General features: G+C 45.5%; 2 protein-coding genes and 1 pseudogene across 2 annotated transcripts; all 3 read left to right on the top strand.

The window, feature by feature from the left end:
• The first annotated feature begins 310 nt into the window (after nucleotides 1-310).
• On the top strand, nucleotides 311-10,532 carry LOC125111415 (olfactory receptor 51G2-like). The gene is given in 5 exon segments (XM_047753361.1): nucleotides 311-314; nucleotides 2,739-3,519; nucleotides 3,521-3,713; nucleotides 8,046-8,145; nucleotides 10,315-10,532. Coding segments are annotated over 5 exon segments (1,296 nt in total).
• A 4,121-nt stretch (nucleotides 10,533-14,653) lies between these two features.
• On the top strand, nucleotides 14,654-15,587 carry LOC125110917 (olfactory receptor 51G2-like; annotated as a pseudogene).
• A 7,570-nt stretch (nucleotides 15,588-23,157) lies between these two features.
• Nucleotides 23,158-24,171, top strand: LOC125111414 (olfactory receptor 51G2-like). The gene has a single exon (XM_047753360.1). The coding sequence runs from the start codon at nucleotides 23,158-23,160 to the stop codon at nucleotides 24,169-24,171; it is 1,014 nt and encodes a 337-aa protein (XP_047609316.1).
• Nucleotides 24,172-27,559: the final 3,388 nt, after the last annotated feature.

Here is a 27,559-nt window from a genome sequence, read left to right as displayed (position 1 = left end):
CCACTTACGTGCTTCAGAAACCATCGAATACTTGGCCCAGTGTGGAGGATACCGTGGAGCAATACACGGTAGACTCCGAATCCAAAGTGGGTCCTCCCAGGAGATCACGGTCCTTAAGAGACAGCTGCATCAATGATAACAAGCTCGAACCAGGTCCCAGGAATTCTCGATTTTGAACGTGGACAGAGACAGCTGCCCCTGCGGCAGGTTAGCAGCCCCTCTGCCCTGAGATGTCAGGTAAGAGGGAAGACAGCGTTTACCCAGATTGGGAAAAAAAAAAAACCACTAAGAGTAAAGGTATTTCGGGTACATGGGTGAGTAGAGAACCTCTAGCCCATAGCACAGGAATTACGGAGGTCTGGATGCATTTCTTTCTGTCTGATTTGTTTCTGTCAAGAACCTGAGCTGTTGGGACAGGGCCACTGAGCCAAAGGCAAGGAGACCGAGTGTGCTCCTGACAGGAGAAGCGGTCTCACGGCCGTGTGGTCACTGACGGGTGTTCAGCCCCATCCCTGGACAGGGTCTCCCTTGGCGACTAGAATGCAGATTCTGGACATTTTGAAAAACCCATGGATGAGCAAAGGCCTTGCGACGATAGCTGACGCCAGACCCTCAGCTCTTGCAGCCACGCTGATGTGCATGAGCAGAATGGTCTCTTCTCCAACAAAGAGTGAGCTTCCTAGTACTTCTCTCACCTTCTCTACCTTTTTACAACAAAATTCAAGATTTTTTTTTAAAAAAAGCCGATACAGCTTCTGACACTAATTCCAACTTTCTTTTAAAAGAGAATGTGTAACACTGCATTTGATGCCTTCTTATTACTTCTGAAAGTCTCATCCAAACTGACCCAGGAGGTTCTGAAGAACTGACGATCCTGCCGAGTGGAAACCTCGGACGGCATCCTTGTCTCTCGCCCTCGATACCAGGAAGAGGCAGTGAAACTTTAAAAAAAATATTTTGTTTTGTTTCTTTTTTCTAAGAATCTTACCCTCAGCAAAGATTAGATTTGTAGGGAAATTAGAACAGGAGCAGCTGGGAAGTATTCATGCCACACAGTCAAGGTCTGCATGCTCCAGCCAGGGAATGAAGGTGGGGAGAGCGCATCTCAGCAGTGGCCCAGCACCCATAGGAAGAATGACATTAGGAGTGGGAGCCGGTGAGAAGTGCGACAATTTGCATATGCAAATATTTGTAAGGCTCATCATTTGTGGGGAGGAAGCGTATGCTTGCAGTGCCCATTCAGTTTCAAAAACACAGAATACCGTGAGTGATGGACTCAGAACAAAGTGTACTTTGTTCTCTGCAGGAAAGAGACTCAGCGCCCACAACTGATTCTTTCTGGATAAATGAGTTTGAGCGACATAGACCATGAAAACAGTCTCATCTCTGACATAAGGATACTGTGTGTGAACGTTAAACAGACGTCTCGCCCCATCAGTAAATACTGCTAACTGTACTCTATTAGACCATTGCTGCAATATTAAAGTTAAAGACCAGGCATATAGAGAAAAATAACTGACGTTGAATTTTTTTGATAAATAAGCATACTCATATTGAATTAGAGCAATTAAAATAGGCACTGCATAATATCTGTTATTACTACTAAAACAGACTATTTGTTAACGAATTTATAGTCGCTATGTAAAATGCCCCTAGATCTTAAAAAAATTTTTAAAACTTAGACCTCTACTGAAAAATAGATGAACATAATTTAAAAAATAAAGTCTGTTAAATATTTTAGCTTTTTTAAGCAACTATAACTAAATTGTCATTTTTTTTCATATTCAAGTGATGAAAAGTAATGTTTATATTTTTACAAGGAATTATTGGGTAACAGTGATTCATAAACTACATAGTGCAGGATCACTTTTGAAACTTTCAATCACAACGTAATGTTTTAGAAAATATGATTAAAATGATATTTTGGAAAAATGAAATATACATCCAAAATACAATAGTAATCTTATTATTGTGCATTAAAGATAATAATTACTATTAAATTCAAGAAGCATGATATTACATCAAATTAATGCAAAAGTTTCCAATATTCATTTTAAATTTCTGCACTGATCTCACTGCAGAAAAAAGCAGCATACAGAAAGGGTCCATTAACTTCGGTTTGAGTAGTACTGTCTAACGCATGTCACTATTGTCTAAGGCAGTAAGAAATACTCTCGAATGATATACTATTGTAACTATAATTGCAAGAATGATTTTGCATGCATTTTTAAAGGAAATTTATTTACACCACACTATTTTTGGCTGAACATTTAAAACTGCCGCATCAAATGACCATATCAAGTATTTTTTCTCATTTTTTCTTCAATAAATTACAATATCTGTGGAAATTGATCAAAGAAAAGAAGGTTTTGTTCTAGTCCTAAGGCTTAGATGCTCAATATTGGGAAACGGTGTATTTATTCTCATATTGGACACCCTCCAAGGTCCGCCTAAAATAAGAGGTCTATGAATAGCCAACTAAAAGCTCAAGTCAAATTTAGCATCTCTGGAGTTCCCGTGGTGGCTCAGCAGAAATGAACCTGACTCGTATGCACAAGGACGCAGGTTCCATCCCTGGCCTCGCTCAGTGGGTTAAGGGTCTGGCATTGCCCTGAGCTGTGGTGTAGGCCAGCAGTTGTAGCTCCAATTCAGCTCGTAGCCTGGGAACCTCCATATGCCCTGGGTGTGGGCCTAAAAAGACAAAAGAAAAAAAAAATTAACATCGCCTTTTGCTCTAGGAAAGGCATGCGGCCCTGGCATCGTGTTTCCCATCAGCAGCAATGACTCTGTAACGTCCACCTTCCTGGGGACAGGCACACCTGGGCTGGAGGCCGTGCACACCTGGATCTCCAAACCTTTCTGTGCCATGCTCTCCGCTACCCTGGTGGGCAACATGGCCATCATGGCAGTTATCTGGAAGGAACACCCCCTCCACGTGCCCAGGGCCCTCCTCCCGGCCGTGCTCGCTGCCTCGGATCCGGGTCTGTCCCTCTTCACCTTCCCTACACTGCTGGGGATCTTCCGGCTGCGTGCGCGAGAGCGCACGTTCTCGGCTTGCTTCGCCCACGTGTTCTTCATCCACACGGTCCAGGATCTGGAGTCTGGGGTCATCCTGGTGATGGCCTCTGACCGCTACGCGGCCATTTCTCACCCGCTGCGCTGTTCTTGCATCCTCGCCAACGGTGGACCTGCCAGGATAGGCCTGGCGGTCACTGTGCGAACCCTGACCGTGCAGGTGCCTCTCCCGATCCTCCTAAGGAGGCCGTGCTTCTGTCGCTCCAGTGTGCTGTCTCCTTCCTACTGCCTGCATCCGGACATCATCGAGCTCTCCTGCTCCAACGCCAGGGTCAACAGCATCTTGGGACTGTTCGTGGTCCTCTCCACCGTGGGACTTGATGTTTTTCTCATTCTCTTTTCATACGTCCTGATTCTGAAGACTGTCCTGAGCCCCGCCTCCCACGGTGGCCGCCTCAAGGCGCTCAGCGCCTGTGCTTCGCACCTCTCTGCCGTGACCCTCTTCCACGCCCATGATCTGCCTGTCTCTCCTGCATCGCTTTGGCCCCAGACGCCCCTGGCACATCTATGTCACCATGGCCAACAGGCATTTTCTCATCCCTCCCGTGATGAACCCCATCGTGTACGTGGTGAAAACCAAGCAGATACGAGAGAGAATTCTGAAACTCTTCCTCAAAAAAGGACCAGGAGGATCTCAAGTCACATTCATTATGGGAATGAGCACAGACAAACAGAAAAATGCCTCATGAACCAAAGAGCCTGCTGATACTCCAAATGCCTACAAAGACGGGTGGACCACTGACTCTTCTGACGCACGCGGGATATTAAGGTGGATAAGCTTTAAAACCACTTCTATTCTATGATTTGAATGAATATATGCCCAACAGGAAACATTATTTATTAAACTAAAACTGTGAAACAAGGCACTATTCTCACTATTTCTTTTCTTCTCTTTGTTTTCTCTTTATGGGCATCTGTGGAATATGGAAGTTCTCAGACTAGAGGCTGAATCAGGGCTGCACCTGCTGGCGTTGGCCACAGCCACTGCAACACCCCATCTGAGCTGCATCCGTGACCTAAATACACAGCAGCTTGTGGCGATGCCAGATTTAATCCACTGAGTAAGGCCAGGATCAAACCTGAATCCTTACAGAGACAACAGTGGGTCCTTAACCCGCTGAGTGACAGCAGGAACTCCTCTCATTATTTTTTAGTCCAGTGGTTCATATATTTCAGTCAGAGAAGTCTGTACATTTAGTTTCCTCTTGGACAGAGTGAGTCAAATATTTGTTGTTATCATCAGATGTATCTCCCTTGACAGGGTGATAGCTCTTTACTAAACATCTATTTCATCCTTGACTTTTTGAGGAACTGGAGATACACTGTGAATTAAAGTTCTTGCCTTCATATGATTTTTTTCTTAATGTTGAAGTAGGGACAGTGTGAAAGAAACAAACAAACGAATATCTAACATTGCTGTTGAAAAGATCTATAGAACCAGGAGTTCCCATCGTGGCGCAGTGGTTAACAAATCCAACTAGGAACCATGAGGTTGCGGGTTTGATCCCTGGCCTCGCTCAGTGGGTTAAGGATCCAGCATTGCCGTGAGCTGTGGTGTAAGTTGCAGACGTGGCTCGGATCCCGAGTTGCCGTGGCTGTGGTGTAGGTCACAGATGTGGCTTGGATCTGGCATTGCTGTGGCTCTGGGGAAGGCCGGTGGCTACAGCTCCGATGAGACCCCTAGCGTGGGAACCTCCATATGCTGTGGGTGCGGCCCTAGAAAAAGACCAAAAAGAAAAAAAAGATGTATAGAACCAGAAAATGTCAACAATTTCGTATACCAACATGCTATTGCCAGACTCCAAAAATTACCGTTTAGAAAAAAAAGTATAATGAACAAATCCAATGTGCCAATCTGTAGCATGGCATTCTACCTTTCAAGCATGCTCCTTCTGACCTCACAGCATCTGGACTTGGGCTTTGAGATCTCTGGTCAGAGTCCTTCAAACCCCACCTTGTCTAAGTCTATGACAACCAGCATTCGTTATTTCACTGCCTTTCATATTTGCTGTGGACGCACATACTCTAGAAAAGGCTCCATCAGTATTAATTCTTTCTTGTGTTTTATACTTTTCAACTTTATTTTTCCCCCCACTTTTTAGGACCACACCAGCGGCATAAGGAGGTTCCCAGGCTAGGGGTCTAATCAGAGCTACAGCTGCCAGCCTACACCACAGGCACAGCAATGCCAGATCCGAGCCACATCTGCAATCTACACCACAGCTCATGGCAATGCCGGATCCTTAACCCACTGAGCGAGGCCAGGGACCGAACCCGCAACCTCATGGTTCCTCGTCAGATTCGTTTCCACTGCGCCACAGCAGGAACTCCTGCACTTTTCAACTTTCAACTCAACTTTGGAATAAATTTAAATGTCTTCATATCTTCTACCCATACTACCTGTACTTTTGAATTCTAATTAAGAATAGCACTAGATGTTTTATAGTACAATAACTGAAAATTAATGATCTTTCATTGATTTGGTCTATAGGTGCCTATTATACATGGTTAAGCTCTCCAGGCTTTTTTTCATCATCAAGCGTTGCCATCTCAAATGTTCACAGCCTTCACTTTCACAACATAAAAGAATCTGGAGCTACACCGGCCATCGAATCCTTCCACTATCAAAGCAGAAAACTGGAACCTCCCATGTTCAAAGATCAAACTATACTGATTTTGAATGAGTTTATTTTCATATTCTCTGAGATGTTCAGTTTCACCCTCCATGCAATTCTTTTTTTCCTTCTCCTTGGCCATGCCCACAGCACGCAGGAGGTCCTAGGCTAGGGGTTGAACAGATGCCACAGCAGTGACAACCCCAGATCTTTAACCCGCTGAGCCACGGAGCAACTCCCCCAGTCCCTTTAATTCATACATTACTATTATTGTTAGTAGTACAAAATATTTCAAGCATCCAAAGGATGGAGATAATAAAACAAACCCACATATCTTTCTCTACTCAGTTCTACTGAATTATAATATTTTGCCACAATTGAGTCCAAATATTTTAAGTAAAACAAGTTACAACAAAGGAAAAGATTTCTTGCCGAATCGCAGATCTCAAACTCAGTTCCCTAAAGTAACCACACACATTTGAGTTTGTTGTTTATTTCTCCCTCCCTCTTTTCATCAAAATATTTCATGTATATGTATACAGAACAAGCATATGCATAGGTATACATGATAAGCATAAATATGCCATATAACATTGTTTAAAATGCTTTCCAAAAAGTCACTCAATTGTTTTCACATATATGAGATTTACCCGTATTGTTACATGCACCTTAAATGTTTTCATTTTCACTGTCGCCAACATTCCTCTGGGGGCCAAACGTTAGAAAGCGCTCCAGAGACGAATCCCTCCAGTCAACCCTGCCTCCTGCTTTGCAGTACCATCAACAGCCAGCAGAGGACTCTACGTGTTTTTCCCATCTTCTTAACACCCTCGGACCCAGCTCTGCGCGAGACCTCCTGGACTATTTCCATGGTACCTACTCTTTCTGCAAAACGAAGACCCTGCTCGGATTCTTTGGCTTTCCTTCTCACACAGCGGCAGAAAAGGCCTTTGACTTATATTCTGCTGTTTCAACCAAAGTCGTGTCCTCTCTCCAAGGTTCCCCTGGGGGTAGTCTGAATCCCCGCCCATGACACGCCTTAACCTGTGAATGACATGTTACCTTACAAGGCAAAAGGATCGAGTTAAGGATCTTGGGGTGGGGAGATAACCCTGAATTCTCGAATCGGACTCGACCTCATCGCAGGTTCTCGTACGAGGGAGGCTGGATGTCAGAGAGAAGAGAAGACACCACATCGTTTTGAAGGCAGAAGAATGCGGCCGCGAGCCGGGCAATGCAAATACTCCCTAGAACCTGAAAAAGGCCAGACAGCACATTCTTCTCCATGTCCTCCAGAAAGAGCTTGTCCTGCGGGAACCTCGGCTTCAGCCCAGTGAGATTCACTGTTAGCTCTCCAGAACTGTGAGCTAACAATACTGTGTTGCTCTACGCCAGGAGGCTGCAGGGATTTGTTCTGGCAGCAACGGGAAATTGATACGACTTCCTCACCGAACGTGAATCTGCTATACTTCTGGAACTAGAAACAATTCCTCCAGAGACTCCTTTCATACCAGCTGCTCTGCAGCAGTTTAAAACATACTTAAGACCCTCTCTTTCTCCGATAAAATTTGATGAATCACACGGCCATCACCAGGTAATCTAACTTCCCCTTTGGCTCACAGGTAAGCCCCTTAAAAATAATGTGTACAAATGGTCTTGGTTTTTCTCTTGTCAAGTCATTTTAAAATACATCACAGTGGACTATAAAACACATACAGAAAACGGCATGGGAAGAAATGTGCAATTTGACACATTTTTGTAAAATGAACTTCCGTGTAAATATCACCTAAGTAAAGAAATAATAAATTATTACCATTCAAGTTTCCTCTGCAGCCTTTTCTGAACATAACCTCACCACTGCCACCACATTATCCCAGTATTCTGTTTGATAAAAGCGTTCGGTTCACTGTTTTTCTTTTGATTATTTAAGATTCATCCTTAAACAACATAGTTTATTTATATTTAAACCAAAGTGAAAATCATTTTCTCTTCAACTCCATTTACAAATTGTATCTCTAACACCCCACTGAAATTGCTTGGGCAAAGGTCACTGACGAACTCTAAGTGACCAAATGAAATAACCTGTTTCGAATCCAGTTTCCTCATCAGTGGACCCCTGGTCAGTATTAGACGCTGCTACCTGCTTCCTTGTCAGGAGATGTCTGCGCTTTGTCGGCTTCTCCAGTAACTCTCCGTCTGGTTATTCTCTGGTCTCCCTGGATCATCTCTGTCATTGCATTTTCTGCCCCCCCTCCCGAATGCAAACACTGCCCCCCTCAATCCCCAACTCATCCTCTCCCGGACTCCAGACAGGTTCACACCCCACTCCTCGATGATTCCCTGTGTCCGCTGCAGGGAAATCTTACACCCAACAAGACCCGAATGGAATCTACTGTCCTTTGCTCCATCCTCAATGCTCCTTCCTCCTGCTGCCACTTTGGAGGCCTCCCTTCATGTGAGTGGCATCTCTGTTCACGTCCTCGTTGCAGCCAAAATACAGGAACTGTGCCCGGGGCGGTCCTTGCTCTCCCTTACCCACAATTTCCAGTCACTCACTATTACGGCAGGTTTTACTTTCTAGATTTTTGCCATCAATTCCCTGACTCCTGTCTCAGTTTAGACCTTAAGAATTAAGGAGATTATTGAACCGTTCTGCTCTTGCCTTCCCCTTCTTCATTCTCAAACAACTCCAGACAGAACTAAAAACAGCTTTCAAAATGTAAGGACAACTGGAGTTCCCACGATGGTACAGTGGGTGAAGGAGCCAGTGTTGCCACAGCTGTGGCAGAGGTGACAGCTACGGCTCCACTCAGATTTGACACCTGGCTGGGGTACTTCCATATGCCATAGGTGTGGCCAAAAAAAATATGTAAGTATGATTATGTTGCATAATTACTTAAACTTTCCTACTGTTCCACTTCATTTGCAGGTTAGCCTTTGCTCATAACTATTATTATTTGATAATTTTCTAGCTTAAGATGTTCATTTCTGATTATATATTCGATGCTCTGAATTGAATGACCTGCCCTTTTAACCATGTGATTGTAGCACGTTATTACAATTGTTTCTGCTGTACTCTCTTATTTAAATATTCTCATTATTAAAGGACCCGTAATAGTGACCAGTTTTGAGTTGATAATCACAGTTCTAGTTTGTCACCTAAGATTAGAATTATTTTATGTCATATTAGAAGCTGGTTCCATTTCACACATGCCAAATGAAGACGTTTTGAACCCGTGACAGTGGGTTCACGGCATTATCCCGAAAATGCACAGAAGATCCCCACAAGAAAAGAGCTGATGCGGCAGATGTGCTTTGCTCGGTTCCTGCTTATCTCTGCAGCCGTGCCGATGGCTGGTCCGTGGCCACACTGAGAACTAACTGGCAGTGTTTACACAGTTACTGAGTGATGGCACCATCATCTATGCCCAAAGCAGCAGATCGAGACGAACCAGGTTGGGAGCATGTACAGGATAAACAGAATTTATCACATACACCTGTCGCCTGGTTTGGGGGCTACATATTCTGGTCATGTGACAGTCCATGCCACCAGCTCCCTTTAAGAACCCTGGATCCCAAAACCCACGGAGGCTGCCCTGGATAGAAGCATTTCTCACGTGTCTCCAAGGTCTGCTGCTAGAGTGACCCTTGAAGAAAGAAAGGAAATACTTGGGAGATGGATGTGACCTCTCTAGCTTCGATCTACATGTGTATTTGTTCTTCTGTTCCTGCACAATGCCCTTTGCTGTATTAAATCTCAGCCATGAGCATAGCTTTGTGTCGAGCTGGCCGAGTGCTGCTAGTGAGCCACTGAACTAGGACGTGGCCGTCTTACCCCTGAGAAGGCTCCCCTTCCTCACGCCCAGTTTGATCCCTGCCTCAAGGCCCCCGGCCACTCCCGTCCAGCTCCATACCTACCGTGACCAAGACTCGTCTCTTAGTCACTCTCTCCGCCGCTGCAGAACCAAATCCGGGTCCATTTTCGGATGCTCCCAGTGAATCCTTTTTACCCTCTTGCACCCTCGCAATCATTCCTCCGTAAAAATAAAGAACTTATTTTGAGGAGGGGAGAGGAGGAAAAGGGACACCACGAGGGCAAAGAGAGCCGTGTGTTACTGTCACTACGAGCCGTCAGTGCAACATGAATTGATCTTGGAGGAAATCTACCCATATTTTCACTTATGGATTTCATGCTCTAGGTAGTCAACTCTCACCCCTTAAGACGTTTACAATTTAAGAAAAAAAGCCTTCTGGATTTGGGGAAGGAGAGTTGGGCCACATAAAGGCATGTATGTCCTAGGGAGCTGAGTATGAGGCAAGGTGTTCCCGGGGCCTTGTTTATGATCTATCTGATGCCGTCTCTCTCCACAGAGTTAAGACGGTCTGAGGCTGGAAACAGAAGAAAGGAAGCCTGAATCAGAACTGGCCGTGTGTTCTACACGTATGTCATATTCCATCTAGAGCACCAGCAAAGACCCACAAAAATGAGCCATGGACAACTCTGCCTGGCACATGCGCATTTGGTGCTTCTCTGAGACCCTGTGCCCCAGGGACTGGAGTTAAGCCTCCAGAGAGAGTCAGAAGCAGGACTCTATAAACCTGCTCACTTGGCACTTTGCTCCAGGGGGGAGCCTCACGAGGCCCTGGCTGCACCACGATCCAGAGGCTGTGTTCCTGCCCTGGGCCCTGGTGAGTGATCTCAACACACTGGGCCAGCTTGGCGCAGATCACACTATTACACAAACTTTGGATGGGTGTCAGGAGAAGTCACGGGCCATCTTAGGTGTGGCCGCAAACCCAACATGGGGCTTCCGAGACGTGCCGGACACGCGCTACGGATAGGCAGCATCTCTCATCCTCTCCATGACAGATTCTATAGTCTGGGGAAATGATCCTGGCCCCGCTTTGCTCACTTAATAATCCCTCGATTCTTGCCCTGAGGGTTTAGGATCAACTACAAGCCAAACGTCACTTATATAAGACACATGTTAGATAACTGATAAATAATTAATGTAAGAAAGAAAAGAAAAGGAAGAAGAAAGGAGAAAGGAAAGAAGGAAGGAAGGAAGGAGGAAAGCAAGGAAAACTGGAAACATGATGTCCAGTCTCCACACTGCATGGTAGCAGAGGCAACACCAAACATTTACCAATGAAGCTCTTAGAATGAAGAGCAAAGTAGAGTTCTTGTCTTAAAAGAAATAACTTAAAGGACTGATCACATTGAATCTATGCTATGAGGTTTTAAAAGTATAGCAGCTGTGCATTTGTGCTTTGAAGAACTGATAGGACTTAGTTTATGCGGAATTTCTCAGGGCAGTGCAAGAAACTCCAGGACTCCATTTGTGTGGCTTTAGTGCTTTGAAGCAGCTTCAGCTTCAGCATCTTTAAAGATCTGTACAGCCAGAGAGCCACCTGACACACAGGCAACATAGCGATGCTTTGCATTAAGTTGTACATTTAAAAAAAAAAAAAGACTCTGGAAATTCAAACCTCTATTATCTTCTGCACATGTCAGACAATGTTCAACAAAAAGTCGTACCACTAAGTTTATGACGATGAGACAGTTAAAGAAGACGCTGCCGAGGGAAACGGGATCCAGACAGAAGCACGCACTGGCTGTGCGACACGCCTGGCCTTTGTCCAGAGGTGTCCTCTTCCACGTCACGTTAACTCCTGTCATTTTAGCATTTCTTTGTGAAAAACTTCGAGACATTTCATACTGTGTGTCTCTCCTCGGTGTGTAGGTGAGTGTCAAAGGGTATGGCTGCTCCGTACTTAGTGTTAACATCGGAAAATCCTTTAAGACTATGTTCTTTCTCATTTTATCAGAAAGAATGCAGATGGGAATGTTTCCACACAGGTAAAATCTAGACAGTCCGCCACTAAGTGAGGGCTTGGAACACTTCAACATGCACAAAAGGCAACGCAGGAAAGTCTATTTCCTTAGTTCAGTAAATATCACAACAGAATGAATTGTTTTCTGGGACATGGAGTTTCACCTTCCTTTCAGGGATTTGAGGAATCTATTTTATTCATGCCAGTGTGTTAATGAATATGCTGAATATTAATGCCGAATGTCAGTTGTCTTGTTTTTATTAACAATGATAAATTTTCTAATTGTGTGATAATTTCAGTATAATATAATTTGGGGGGCAGTGCTTTTCCTTTCGATTAAAAACACACTGTGACGGGAGCTCCCACTGTGGAGCAATGGGATCTGCGGCATCTGGGGAGCACTGGGGTGCAGGTTCGATTCCCAGCCTGGCACAGTGGGTTAAGGATCTGGCTTTGCAACTGCGCCTTAGGTTGCAACTGCGGATGATCTGATCCCTGGCCTGGGAACTCCATATGCTGAGGGACGACGAAAGAAAGGAAGGAAGGAAGAAAGAAAGAAAGGAACAAAGGAAGAAAGGAAGGAAGGAAGGAAGGAAGGAAGAAGAAGAAAGAAAGGAAGAAAAGAAAGAAAGGAAAAGGAGGAAGAAAGGAAGGAAGAAGGAGGAAGGAAAGGAAGAGAAGAAAGAAAGGAAGGAAGGAAGGAAGGAGGAAGGAAGAAAGAAGGAAAGAAAGGAGAAGGAAAGAAGAAGAAGAAGAGAAAGAAGAGAAAGAAAGAAGAAAGAAAGAAAGGAAGGAAGGAAGGAAGAAAGGAAGAAGGAAGAAAGAAAGGAAGAAGGAAAGAAGAGAAAGAAAAGAAAAGGAAAGAAAGAAAGAAAGAAAAGAAAAGAAAGAAAACAAAACTCCAAAAAAAACATACTGTGATTAACTTCCCATAAATAAAAACTTTCAGGTTGATGGATACAAAGTCTGCTCATCATCTCCCTTCTCCCTCTGTAACCACAATTCAGAGCATTTTTATTAGAAGGATACCTCCCCCGGGTATACCCACGCAGAACCCCAGCTTTCCTCTTTCCATTACACATCCGTTCTCAAACACGACAGGCCTGCCTCTGCTTTTCGCCTTTTTCACAGGTGGCTCTTCTTCCGCCACAACATGTCCCATAATCACCACCAACGTTTGTTTGCTATTTAATTATTATACTAGTTTTTGCTCCAACACCATGGCTCAGGCTCCACAGAATTTCTCCTTTAGGTTTCCTTAGACTAACAGTTAACGTGTGGAATGGGGGTTGCAGGTGTTCCTTATGACTTTATAGGGCAGCATTACAGTTCATGAAGAAAATTAAGACACAGCGAAGATCATCGAGCTGGTCGGAGCTGCCACACACATGACTGCTGCGCTCCCCACTGGTGAGAGAATTTCTCTCAGATGCTGACAAAGAAAACCATCATTCAATGTGAACTTTATATATGTGAACAAAGTATCTTTGAACCCTAGGTACTCGGATTGCACACTTTCTTCCTTTCTTTAGTAATCACCCTTGAGGTACCTATTAAAGGTGAGTCATGGAAAGCAGAATCCGGACTCACAGGTGGGATCTTTCATCGGTCCCATGGCCAGGGCCCCCATGAATTACCCTATGGATGTGTCCTTGGCTGCCCAGTGGGCTCAGAGACATCAGCTGTACACGGTCTGTCATCATATTATTTAAACTGAGCACCTAGCAATTTACTATGTGTGATGGCATTGAGAACACATTGTTTTTCCAACTACAAATATTATACAGTCACTCACATTTCTTGGCCACCTATTCAGATACTTCTGGAGAGGTGTAACTAGGATGGAAACGGGGCTTAAACCCAGTAAACTTACACATCAAGCTCAAACCCTTCCTGGGGTCTTTTTGCCACAGATATTACTTTTGATATCCTGGCCACCTTTCAGAGGAAAAGATACATCAAGATTTCCAAGGCAGTTGTTTTTGTTTTTTGTTTTTTTTTGCCATTTCTTGGGCCACTCCCACGGCATATGGAGATTCCCAGGCTAGGGGTCTAATCAGAGTTGTAGCCAGTGGCCTACGCCAAAGCCACAGCAACGCAGGATCCAAGCCACGTCTGCAACCTACACCACAGCTCACGGCAACACCAGATCCTTAACCCACTGAGCAAGGCCAGGGATCGAACCTGCAACCTCATGGTTCCTAGTCAGATTCGTTAACCACTGAGCCACGATGGGAACTACCAGAGTCAGTATTGACATTCATATATGTACGTTATTTCCTCTCCCAAGCAGTCATGAAATAGGTGCAATTATCCATATCTTGGTTTCTTTAGAACCTTCTATGACGGTGCAAAAACTAATGAGATTACACACAAGGACCCTGTGTTCTCCAAAGAGTTTCCCTTTGCATCTGTAAGTCTCGGAACATCTCCACACGAGGAAGGAATTTTCTATATCCAAAAGGTTAGATTTGCTTCTGAAAATGAAGGCAGACCACCCAGGGGAGACGGCCACATCAGACACTCGGAGCATCTAAAGGAACAGGATTTCTCCCTGCGAGAAGAGGCAACGAGTGTTCTTGCTCTGCAGGCATCGGCCACGGGGGAAACGTGTGATGAGCTGATGGGAAAATGCTGTGAAAGAATAACTGTTTGCCACCTTTGTATGTTTTTTTTTCCCCCACTGTACAGCAAGGGGATCAAGTTATCCTTACATGTATACACTACAATTACATTTTTTTCTCCACCCTTTGTTCTGTTGCAACATGAGTATCTAGACAAAGTTCTCAATGCTATTCAGCAGGATCTCCTTGTAAATATATTCTAAGTTGTGTCTGATAAGCCCAAACTCCCGATCCCTCCCACACCCTCCCTCTCCCATCAGGCAGCCACAAGTCTCTTCTCCAAGTCCATGATTTTCTTTTCTGAGGAGATGTTCATTTGTGCTGGATATTAGATTCCAGTTATAAGTGATATCATATGGTATTTATCTTTGTCTTTCTGGCTCATTTCACTCAGTATGAGATTCTCTAGTTCCATCCATGTTGCTGCAAATGGCATTATGCCATTCTTTTTTATGGCTGAGTAGTATTCCATTATGTTTTAAGGGCAACCTCTTGTTAGAGGTGATGGTGATTCCTACCAATAATGCCAGCAGCTTCTTCTTCACACTGATGGATCTCCCAGGCCTGGAGGCTGCTCACGCCTGGACAGCTCTTCCTGCCTGCTCCATCTATGTTCTCTCTTTGCTGGGCAACATCAGCATAACGCACATTGTCCAGTCGGTGCCCAGCCTCCACTCGCCCACGTCCCTCTTCCTCTCCAAGCTCTCGGTGGCTGACCTGGGCCTCTCCGCCTCGACGTTGCCTTCCGTGGCAGCTGTCTTTCTCCTGGGCCAGAGGAAGGCGGCAGCGGCCACCTGCTTTCGGCAGCTCTTCTCTTTCTCAGGAACTGACTCAGCCGTGCTGCTGGCCGTGGCTTTTGACCGCTGTGTGGCGATCCGAGAGCCCTTGCCCTCCGCCACCATCCTCACCACCAAACGCGTCGGGGCCATCGGGCTGCCCATCGTGCCCCGTAGTGCTGCCCTTCACCTGCCGCTGCCCACGCTCCTCGGAAGACTGCGACTCCAGCCTGTGAACGCCCTGTCTCACTCTCACTGTGGTCACCCGGACGCTCTAAGGCTGGCCCGTGCCCGCACGCGGGCAACAGCGGCTTTGGGCTCTTTGTGATGCCCTCTACGTTGGGCATGGACGCCGTCCTCATTCTTCTCTCCTATGTGCCCATTGTGAAGACAGTATTGAGCATCGCCTCCAACGCGGAGCGGCTCCAAGCCTTCAACACGTGCGTCTCCCGCATGTGTGCTGTGCTGCTATTTTACACCCCCCGGTCAGCCTTCCCATGATCCACCGCTTTGGGAAAAAGAAGCTGCCAGCTCAGGTATACATGCTTCTCTCCTACCTGCACTTTCTGGTACCTCCAATGCTCAACCCAGGGGTCTACAGCGTCAAAACCAAAGAGATTCGCGTCCAGGTTCTGAAGATGCCCCACCCCCAAAAGCTCTGAGCTACGGGGGTTAAAATACGGGTCGGGGTCCTCAGCCAGCTGACTGGCGACATCTCAGAAAGTACCTTCCCTCCAATCTATTGATTAATTATTCAGAAACACTGACCAAAACACATTATGGCATTTTTCAAGCCATTAGAATAGTACCTATTCAATAAATTGAAAAAGCATGTTCTTTTATTCTGCAAAAGTCAGTATCAGTCCGTAAAAAACTCAGATTATTGTAGAAGAGACTGACAGCCTCCTGAGAGCATTTCATACACGTCAGTGCAAGCAAATTATAAGAGTAGGACCAGAAAATGACATTTACTACATCTTCCAAGTAAAAATCTAGAATCATACAAAATTAACCTCAAGAGGGCCTCGCTTGTTTGTACTTTATGAAAATCTGGCAAATATGGGAAGTCAAAACGTTTTTCTTATGATCTGCATGGTAACTATAGATGTGGGTTTCACTGGAAAGTATAAACACATAAAATACTTCCGGTTAAATGTGTTTAAAGAAATAAAAACACTAATTATCAGAATAAAGTGAGGTGTGTCATAATGCGACTATCGCCAAGCTCGGTAATTTTTTTTTTTTTTGGTCTTTTTGCTATTTCTTTGGGCCACTTCTGCGGCATATGGAGGTTCCCAGGCTAGGGGCTGAATCGGAGCTGTAGCCACCGGCCTACGCCAGAGCCACAGCAATGCGGGATCCGAGCCGAGTCTGCAACCTACACCACAGCTCACGGCAATGCCGGATCCTTAACCCACTGAGAAAGGGCAGGGACCGAACCCGCAACCTCATGGTTCCTAGTCGGATTCGTTAACCACTGCGCCACGACGGGAACTCCAAGCTCGGTATTTCCTTACGCTCCATGACATACGCAGGGCAGACACAACCGCTGACGTCCTCCAGACTCTGGATGCAGTTAAAGCGCTGCTCCCCACTTCCGGACACATCCTGGAAGAGTCTGTGCCCACATAAACTACCGTGCCACATAGTGTGAATGGTGTGCAACCGAATTTTCTCTGAATTCCAAGGAAAACTTTAAAAGTGAACAGGGTAGTCATCCTGGAAGGCTATGTTTAATGGGAATTGGCTAGGTTTTCGTAAACAGACCAAAGCTAGAGAAAGAGATTTGCTCGCTTTGTCATCGACTTTTTATTTCTGGATGATGTCTTCAGCTAACTTCTCTGATGACACGGATCCATTAGGTCAAGTCGGTCACTCAAACTGTAATTGTAGTTATTTAAAATTTTGTGATGGAAAGGAAAAAAGGAGAATATTACCAATATCTCATTTTTCCCACACATAGAAATTCCTTAATCATATTTATTCATCGATGCTGGGCCACTTCCCAAAGTATAAAGAAAACAAATTGGAATATTCCTCTTCAGTATGAAAGTTAACATCGCCGGAGAAATGGGACTATAAACACACAATTCTCCAGTAAATCAAGGTGCCCCACTGGTAGGCAGCACAGATTACTGGAAGGACACAAAGGAGGATGGGTCCATTTGATTGACGGGCTACAAAGAGATGTGTCTTTGAAGCGATGCGTTCTAAGTGCAGACAAGAAGATGAAACATTTAAGTACGGCAATTACGGCCTCTCTTGATGTGACTTCATCTCGACAGATCCCACACTCGAGCAAACACATAAGAATTGAAGAGTCCACGAACACACGTGGCTTTTAGCATCTGACCATCACTCCATCCGGTACCCCAGCCTGAAACATCCAATCCTCTTTCTCCCTTGACACCCGTCTCCAGCCACATGCCGCACAGAGAGACCCCCAGCAAGGGACTAAGGACCCCGTTGCTACCCTCTGCCATGCTGTGAGGTCAGCTAACCCTCAGGATCTCCCAACACCTCGTGCAGATCTGTTTCTCTAACATTTATTTCAAATGTTACAGCTGTGTGACATAACCGACATCTAAAAATTGTGCATATTTACAGTGCACAGCGTGAGAAATTTGACACACGTAGGCACCTGTGAAATCATTACCACAATCACGAAAATGGTCACATCCATTACACCTAACGTTTCGTCTCTCAGCGCGATTGTACTGAGATCTGTCCATGGGGTGCAGGTAGGGTTCCTTTTTTATCTCTGAATTCTATTTCATTTTGCGGATACATCCTGGTTTGCACTATATAGTACATTACCATGTACATAAAATACTAGAGGAGAAAAACTAGATTTAGTTCTACGCGCACTCCCGTGATAACACTCTGCGTTCCTCAGCAAACGTCCAAATTGACATCCAGTATCCCTTTCTCTCAGCCTCAAATGCCTTAATTCTTCTCCTGACCTTTTACTCAATTCCAGTTATCAATCGCAAGGATCGCTTTCTTATACCATCTTAAATATACGTTTTCTTATTTGGTAATTTCTTTCTCTGACAGTGAAAAATCTGGGTACTGTTATCTGCAGTGCATCTGCTCAACACTTCATCCCTTATGATATAAGAGTAGTTTCAAAATCATGAATCCACACTCTTGCTGGGGAAAAAATTTACAAACTCACAAACACTGTGTATATGCAGTTCTTTTTATCTTTAAACTTACAATGTCCAGTCAAAACACCATCTTCCAAAGTCACTTCCCCCTTTTACCCACATGTTCTCCGATGACACTGCGTCATATGTTAGTAATACGGGCGGAATATTTGTTGACAGTTGGCCAGGGGTATTGCAGGTATATATAAACAACATGACGAATTAGTTTCTTTCACTGTTCCAATTTCACAAATGAGGAAACCGAGTCATTGAGAGGTTAAAGAACATACCCCAATAGTCTGAGCTTGAAGTGGCAGAGTGGAGATTAACCCCAGGGCCATTGATATTAATCACACATTCATGACCTCTTAATGGCAGCGATGTTTTATTTTATAGACATGAAAATTTAGACTCAAAGAGCTTGTGCCACCTATTTAATTCCCAGGGGAGTCCATCTTCAACTTGAGTCCTTCTGATGGTGAAGTTTGTATTCTCAAACAGGCCAATTTCTGCTCAATCACAATGAAAGGGGCTTAGTCACTGAAACGTGCAGACTCGGGCAGGTCTAAGGAATTTCCAGTTACACGGAGTCTCATTATAGCCCATTGCAAAATGTGTTTGGCACTGACATGGTTAAAGGCGGTTGCTTCCCCTAAGCCCCAAGTGTGCATCCGGAGAGAGTATCCAGGAATAGACCCTAGAGAGGGATAAGAGGTGTTCTCGGGTCTCGTCTGCTTGTGGGCAAGCCAGCAGCGTGGGGTTCGGAGTGCAAAGGAGTAAAGCCACCCGCCCGGGTTCCGCACTGCTGCTCCTTTAAGGACATCGTGAGTGTGTGTTACGTTCAGGCTCTGAAAAAGAACAGTATGTTGAAGACGCAGAGGCAGAAAAGGAGCTCTTCCTTCCACTTCAAGTGAAGCGAGGAGCTACTGGATGGGTGTCCTAGGGAACGCCTCCGAAGGGCTGTCATAATGGCTACAACCAACCAAGTGAGCAGGTGGGAGCTGATCACGCGCCAACAAGCGTCCCCCGTCTGACGTCCAGCCTGATGTATGTGTGCCTGCATCTCTAGGCAGTGGGATTCTGTGTCCTGGAGGGAGCCCAGCTGAAACGAGGAAAAGCCGGAGGAAGAGCATGATGTGGGGGTGCCAGTCTGGGCAGACACTTCGCAAGGACGGTCTGTCTCTCCCCACAGGTGGGAGGTGACAGAATGACGACGCGAACTGATGCACCTGGGCGACCAAGATGCACTGCAGTCACTCGTAAGTCTTTGAATAAACCCTCTTTAGAAGGCTCGTGAGCTTCGCACTGTGAGCACAGGGAGTCAATTTGGAAAAATCAGCGGATGGACAGATATTACTGAGGACTATGTATTGTCTAAGTACTTTACACAACACTAGGGATCCATCCATCCACTGTCTGCTTTATTACCAAACAAACCTCTGAGGTGGGTCTACAATGAGCATTCATACACTCGACCCCGTTCTAGTCTTTAGATGACAGGATAAGTGCAGTCAGCAGGTACATGGGAGCATAAGCATGGAGTGTGAGAGGAGGAGCCTTTGCAAACGTGAAGCCCACTCTCCAATGATTTCTTATTACTAACATGGCAGAATATTCTCCCTTACTGCTACTAATCTGAATCCTAATGCAGCACCAAAAAAAAAAAAATATATATATATATATATAGGCGTCAGAATATCCAGCATGGGTCCCCACTTGGTCTACTCCATGATGCTACAGGTTTTCATCTGATTGAAACTCTGCTGATGAGACGAAAGCGTTTTGATGAGGAAGAACTTTATAGCGCATTTTTCACTCTTTTGGGGAAATTGCTCTTGCTTAAATCCAAGTTTTGTCCGTGTGGTTTTGTTTATTCTTTCCTGTTTTGTGCTGAAGCCTGGACCAGAAACGGGTGCTCAGACTTTTTACCTATATTCTTCTGCTTTTTGTCACTAAATCCCTTCCCTCAACGAGCATCCCTTAAAAATAAAAACATGAAAAATCACATACAAACACCTACACACACATACAAACTCACAAAACTCTTCCTCTTCTAGGCAGTCGGCTTAGCGTAACATAAAAAATGTATGTTCCACACATATGAGCATCTGAATGCATCTTTTCAAAGTTCCATTTTCTCAAAGGCTAAGTAAGGAAATGACACCAGGAACCCTGACTCTGCTTACATTGTGGGCATTCACTGTATTTTTACTTCTGCATGTGAAACCTATGGGTGAAATGAAGCATCTTCCAGTTTGCTAAAGCAAGGTTAAGGATTTTCCTCTAATTTTAAGTAAACTGCACGGTGAAGACAGGATGGAGAATTCCTAGACAGCAACTGAACCCAATCTGAATGCGCAATTCTTCTCTCTTCATGTCTTCAAACCTTCCTTCACCGTATTCACATCTGCTCCATTTGTCAGTAATTGACCAGAGATTCAAAAATCTGTACAGAAAGGGGGTAAAACAGCTTATCCAAGAATGCGCAATTCTTCTCTCTTCATGTCTTCAAACCTTCCTTCACCGTATTCACATCTGCTCCATTTGTCAGTAATTGACCAGAGATTCAAAAATCTGTACAGAAAGGGGGTAAAACAGCTTATCCAAGAATGCGCAATTCTTCTCTCTTCATGTCTTCAAACCTTCCTTCACCGTATTCACATCTGCTCCATTTGTCAGTAATTGACCAGAGATTCAAAAATCTGTACAGAAAGGGGGTAAAACAGCTTATCCAAGAATGCGCAATTCTTCTCTCTTCATGTCTTCAAACCTTCCTTCACCGTATTCACATCTGCTCCATTTGTCAGTAATTGACCAGAGATTCAAAAATCTGTACAGAAAGGGGGTAAAACAGCTTATCCAAGAATGCGCAATTCTTCTCTCTTCATGTCTTCAAACCTTCCTTCACCGTATTCACATCTGCTCCATTTGTCAGTAATTGACCAGAGATTCAAAAATCTGTACAGAAAGGGGGTAAAACAGCTTATCCAACTCTGGAGAGCAGCAGACCCTAGTGGACCGATTACCTCTGTGCCAATTCGGTACTTTTCGGGTAAATCATAAAGAAAATAGTATCCTTATTTTTATCATCATCCGGCGCATCCCGATGGGAGAATCTGTGCTTTTAGTTGCGTGCCCTCCGGATCCCATGTCAGAGCTTAGCACTGAGGGCACGACTTCTTCTCTGTCTAGGGTGTTTCCTTTTCTCTTAACTCACACCCTGTGCGTCTCTCCCACTTCCTTGCTTCCACAGCATTCCTCCCATCCGATTCCCAAACAGTACCATCCCCAAGGCTGCTCCACAGGGACGCTCAGACTTTGATGTGCATCAGAATCAGCTGGAGGGTGTGGTAAAACACCTCGATTCTGGGCTTCAATTCAGGAAATCTTTATTCCATAGGATTGGGGTTGGGCCAAATAATCTGTACTTCCTACAAGTTCTCATATGCTGCTGCTACCACTAGCCCAGGGTCCACAGAGCCATGCATTAAAATATTTAGCACAGAAGAGAACATGCCACCTGCACCCCCACCCTCCCCTCCCTGCAATCCCTGCTGTCCCATCAAGTGACAGCACTCTGAAGTACGTGGACCTAACTTACACAGACAGAGTAATTAACACCGGATTGGGTTTCCCACGATGTAAAAAAGGACACGTGATAACGTCAATGTCACCTGAAAAGAAAAACCTCTGAATAAACCATCAACCAAGAGTCCTGCAAATTAAGCCAACCTTCCTGTTGTTCTTCTTTAATGTTTCGTATTTCTGGGAAACTCCAGAAATCTCCTTCCTTCGTTCACGATTATCAGGGAAGAGGAAGAGCCTTCACACTGAGTTCGCTTTCAGTGTGTTCTCAAGCATTCAAACTCCTACTGGACTGGGCACAGGAAGGGAGCTGAGAGGCGGGAGGGAAACATGGAGAGGACAGAAGGACGACAGACCATCTACCCCCACGTTGTTGGTTTTCCCCAGAAATGGCTTCAGAAGGGGCTCTAAATCCTGATTCCTCCGCAAATATCCATCTATCCTTTTCTAGTTTACATATTCTCATCCGTATAAGACTAAGGAGTTACTGATGACCTTTAAGGTATCTCTTGGATACTCTTCTGTTCCATGTTCCACAGCACAGCTCGTTACAGAATGAGTCCTGTTTGGATACGTGTCTAACACGTTTGCCGTGGCTCGGCACCTTAAACTGCATGTGTGAGGAGTTCCCCCCATGGCGCAGTGGTTAACGAATCCGACTAGGAACCATGAGGTTGCGGGTTCGATCCCTGCCCTTGCTCAGTGGGTTAACAATCCGGCGTTGCCGCGAGCTGTGGTGCAGGTTGCAGACACGGCTGGGATCCCATGTTGCTGTGGCTCTGGCGTAGGCTGGTGGCTACAGCTCCCATTCGACCCCTAGCCTGGGAACCTCCATATGCCGCGGGAGTGGCCCAAGAAATGGCAAAAAGACAGAAAAAATTTTTTTTAAATTAAAAAAAAAAAAACCTGCATGTGGGAAAAGCTTGTACCTGTGCGCTCGCACAGATGGACTGACGCATTAAAGGAACCCACTCTGATCAGCTCTAAGGGTGAAAGAAGGTATCTCTCTAAAAAAGTCTCGTCATCACCACAGGGGAAAAGAACCTATTGAAAGGCAGATGCAGGAAATCCTGACAACAAGTGAGGCCACGTGGATCCCGGTTTCAGATCAGAGGCACTGGCTATCCTGGAACCAAGAGTTCCTAACTCACTACGTCAGGTGTAGAGTTGGAACCCACACCACCCCAGTGCCCTTCAAAAACCAGGATTCACATGCGGATGGGGGGTCCATTTTGTTGTGCGGCTCCAGAGCCAGGCTCACCACGTGTGCACGACTGATTTCTTCCAATCATTCCAGCTAACTTTTTGTTGCTAAAGGCTTCCCGACCTATGAACTAAGCAAAGTACTTAGACAAATGAAAAGGTCATGGTTATCAGAAAATCCTCCTGAGGAGTCTTTGCAAGGTCTTGGTTCACAGAACAGGTTCTGATCTAGCAGTCCTTTGCTTCCAGGTCCTGTGATCACACTTCTGCCCGCAGAGCTGGCCCTCTGGTCCCCATGTCCGACTCCAACCGCACGGGCCTCTCCTTCTTCCTGACCGGCCTCCCGGGCCTCGAGGCTGTGCACGCCTGGCTCTCCATCCCACTGGGCGCCATGTACGTGGCCTCGCTGGCAGGAAACGGCCTGATCCTGTGGGTGGTGAGGTCAGAGCCCTCCCTGCACCGGCCCATGTACTACTTCCTGTCCATGCTGGCCGTGACCGACCTGGGCCTGTCTGCCTCCACGCTGCCCACCATGCTCCCCATGTACCTGCTGGGTCTCAGGGAGGTGGCGCTGGACGTGTGCCTGGCCCAGCTCTTCTTCATCCACACCTTCTCCATCATGGAGTCCTCCGTGCTGCTGACCATGGCCTTCGACCGTCTGGTGGCCATCGGCAGGCCCCTGCGCTACGGCGCCATCCTCACGGGCCGCAGGGTGGCCGGGCTGGGCCTGGCCGTCGTGCTGCGCAGCACGGGCCTCCACGTCCCGGCCCCCATCATGCTGAAGACGCTGCCTTACTGCAGGCATCGCCTGCTGTCCCACTCCTACTGCCTGCACCCCGATGTCATGAAGCTGGCCTGCGCCGACACCCGCCTCAACAGCGCCTACGGTCTCTTCGTGGTGCTGTCCACGCTGGGGCTGGACGCCGTGCTCATCGTCCTCTCCTACGGGCTCATCCTGCACACGGTGCTCTCTATCGCCTCCAAGGCCGAGCGCCTCCGAGCCCTCCACACGTGTGTCTCCCACGTGGGTGCCGTCCTGCTCTTCTACTCGCCCATGATCGGCCTGTCCATGGTCCACAGATTTGGGAGGCGGGCTTCCCCGTCCAGCCGTGTGCTGCTCTCCTACCTGCACTTTCTCACCCCTCCAGTGCTCAACCCCATTGTCTACACCGTTAAGACCAAGCAGATCCGACGGAGGATGCTGCGCCTCTTCGGCTCTGGCGGGGGGGCCGCCAGAGTCCCAGGATCACGAGGTCTCCGGCAGAGAGAGAAGAGGCAGGCAGAGGTTGCTGAGGAGCCACGGAAATAAAGTGCGTTCCACCGCGAGGAGGGGAAGCAGGAGAGACGCAGCATCGTCTTCCACAGAACTTTCTCCAGCCTGGGAAGACGTAACTGCGCTCTCACTGCCCTACGTTTCATGAGGCCAGTGTCACTGGATATCATGTTAAATACACTTGAGGACCCTGGACATGGAAATACGACTTATATACAGTCTCGGTTTTGGAAGAACGTCTCATAACACGGAAGGCGCAAGAGGGGACCTGTTGTTCGAAGTGGAAAAGGGACCCTAAAGGGTAACTCAGGGACTTTACAAATGTATAAAATGCACCTGAGGCTTCGCCTAAGGGTTTCGGGAAACTTTTGGTAAAGTGTGTGATGGACATATTTGGAATTCAGGGATACTAGACATATCTTGGGAAAATCCCCACTAAACATCATCTCCACAAGGAAAGGTATCCTTTATATACTGTTGGCAATTGTGTTACCTTTCCTTAATACAGCACATTCTAAATATTAGGTATTCGGTTTGTACTAAATAAAAGGGTGAAGGAACAATGGAGTTACACTTTTAGGAGGACCCCCGGCAAGAATGATACATTCACGAGGGAATTCACGTAATTCCAGATATGGGAGACGCTAGTCTATTCTCAGGTTCACTTTTAGACCATGCCAGGATTTCGCTGTCTTCTTCTCCTTCTCAATATTAATTTCAAAAATGGTTTAACTATTTAGCTCTTAAACGGCAGAAGTCTTTGGCCAGAGTTATGGACAAAGCTCGCACACTGTTGGTGAAAATGTAAACTGGTGCAGCCACTTGGGAAAACCATATGGAGATTCCTCAAAAATTAACACTAGAACTACCATAGGACCTGTCAGTCCCACTTCTGGGTATATACCTAAAGAATGAAAATAGAATTTTAAATAGATTCCTGAATTCTCATATTCACAGTCACAATATTCACAACAGCTAAGGCACGGGAGCAGCCTCAATGCCCATAAACAGTCAATGGATAAAGACAGTGTGGTATGTGTCTACAGTGGAATATTATTCAGCCTTAAAAAAGAAATCCTGTCATTCGTGACAACATGAATGCGTCGGGAGGATATTATGCTACGCGGAACATGCCAGACACGGAAGCGAAAATGCTACACAGGAGACTTCGAAGCAGGTTGAAATGTCTTAACATGGCACATAAACTCCTCCTTTCTCCCATTGCTATAATTTCTTTATACAGTAAATTAAAACAAATGCTTGTCGGCCTGTGGTGCCCAGTGTCCATCTTCCTCTTCCTGGCATCTGTACTTGAGTTTCCCCTGGCTCACTGCCTGGCAAGCCCTTCCCAGTCTCCACACATTTGTTCTAACACACAGATGCTAGGGTTTTGCCTCATTTGACTCCAAAGGGGTCAGCTCCAGAGACCAGGATGAGAGAATTCTCTAAAGGGCCTCTTTTTTTTTTCCCCCTCCGGCACTTTAGGCGTGGCTCAGCCAACGGAGCAATCAGAGTCTAAAGGAGCCACGCTTAGACAGGGCCAAAGATGGCTCAGAAACAAAGGACTCCTTTTACAGCTCATTGCAAAACCTGTTGGCAATGACTTCCCTTAACCCCTGAGGGAACCGTCTGTAACCCCCAAGGGGAGGCTGTTGACAGCAATTGGCCAGTCTGCTGTAAAGCACTCTTCACTCTGAAGTGCTGTCGCTGAAATCCTGCAGACACACTTTCAGCTCTGCTATTCTTAGGGTGCGTGGATACTGGGGCGCTTGGAAAGGAAAACAGAAACAGCCATACCAGTAAGTTTTGAGGTAAAGCTATTTTAATAGTTTCGTATCTTATATTCCCTCTCCTCGGGAGCATTTCAAATATGCTACAAAATTTTCTGCACATCTTAACTGAAGAATTAATTAATAGCAAAACCATTAAAATTGCATCTTCAAAATACTTCATGATTGTCATGGCCTTTCTTCCTTCTTCCTTAAAAGACAAACGGTAGGGCAATTATTTTTCTGTATAAATCTCTAATTGTTGCCCAGAGTCATGAAGCGAGAAAAAGGACACACGATGAAAACAAATTTCATGTTAATTTACCATCAGTTAGAAGCCAACTTTCTCACAACCTAGCCATCCTCGATGCAACCCAGTACTCAAAAGTGAGGGAATAATTATTTTGCGAATAAAATGCATATTTTTATTATCACCCTCACTAATAATAATTTGTTAATAATTCTAAAAACTTGCTATTCCGCTTTCTTACTCATAAGCGATTAAAAGGAGTCTCTTAGTACACTACAGGCAGGGAGGGGAGCTAAAACTACTCGCCTGATAGCTGGAATAACCTCCATGGAAAGAAGAAACACAATAATAGTTATCAAAAAGAAACAAAACTGCAAATGGCCAAAGAGCCCCTTAGTCTCTGATAGACAGTTGGGATACAGCAAATACGAAAAGGTAGTTACATAACAGTTCTAATGTTTCCTATGTCTTCAAGGGACACACAAACTTAGCTGTAAATTTGCGAAACACATTACAGGAGATGTGCATGCTAAATATGAAATATAATACATATACTTAGTATTTCTAAGTACCTTCCTTTCCATTCACTAATTAAATCTTCTGGTAGTGCCAAATCAACAAACAAACATTATACGTAATGTTTTAATGTGCCTATTTCCACCTCTCTCTCTATAAAGCTGTCTTGGTCTAAGTCAGAGCAGTTCCACCCTGTATTTCTCTGTATTTCCTGCTTCCTTCTTTACGCTTAGGAGGTCATCATTAACTGTTCACTCCAGGCCAGATATCTTGAACATCATCATACAATAGAGTGAAAACCATAAGGACAGGGGTTTTCACCTCTGCTATCTGAATCCTAGAGTTCCATTCTTCATTTCTTCAACACCCGTTTGACAGTGACCGGGGTTAATTCTGGAGACAGAGCGTTAAACAGGATGGACATGCAAGACAGATACGCCTCAGCCTCCTGAGAACTGGGGCGGATGGGATAAAACAGGCTTTTAAAGGTCAGTACCATAAAGTGGGCTCCCTACCGTGAACAGATGTGCTGAAGGTTCAAGTTTTACTCAATGGCAGTCGTGATACTTGACACCTCAGACCGTGGCCAAAAAGAGGGGAGGAAAAGGGTTTCTGAGAAAGAACAGAAGAAGAAGAAGGGCTCATCCCCAGGACAGCTTTAGTAATTGATGAAAGTTATTAGCATGTAAAAAGTCCCAGAGTTGAGAGTGCAAGGATATAAGTAGAAGGAGATGATGCTGAAGAGAAGGTAGAACTGCGGAGTCTGTAGGCCAGAGCAAAGTGATTAGGTATGATCTGGGACAAACTCAAACTTTCAAGGGATTTACAAAGTAAAATTACATGATAAATTGATCAATCAGGGCAGGATGCAATTGCTAAGGAACTGCAG

The sequence above is a fragment of the Phacochoerus africanus genome, chromosome 11 (assembly GCF_016906955.1).
Source record: "Phacochoerus africanus isolate WHEZ1 chromosome 11, ROS_Pafr_v1, whole genome shotgun sequence".
NCBI lineage: Eukaryota > Metazoa > Chordata > Mammalia > Artiodactyla > Suidae > Phacochoerus > Phacochoerus africanus.
Note: the sequence above shows the minus strand (reverse complement) of the source record. Positions and strands in the feature narration are given on the sequence as shown.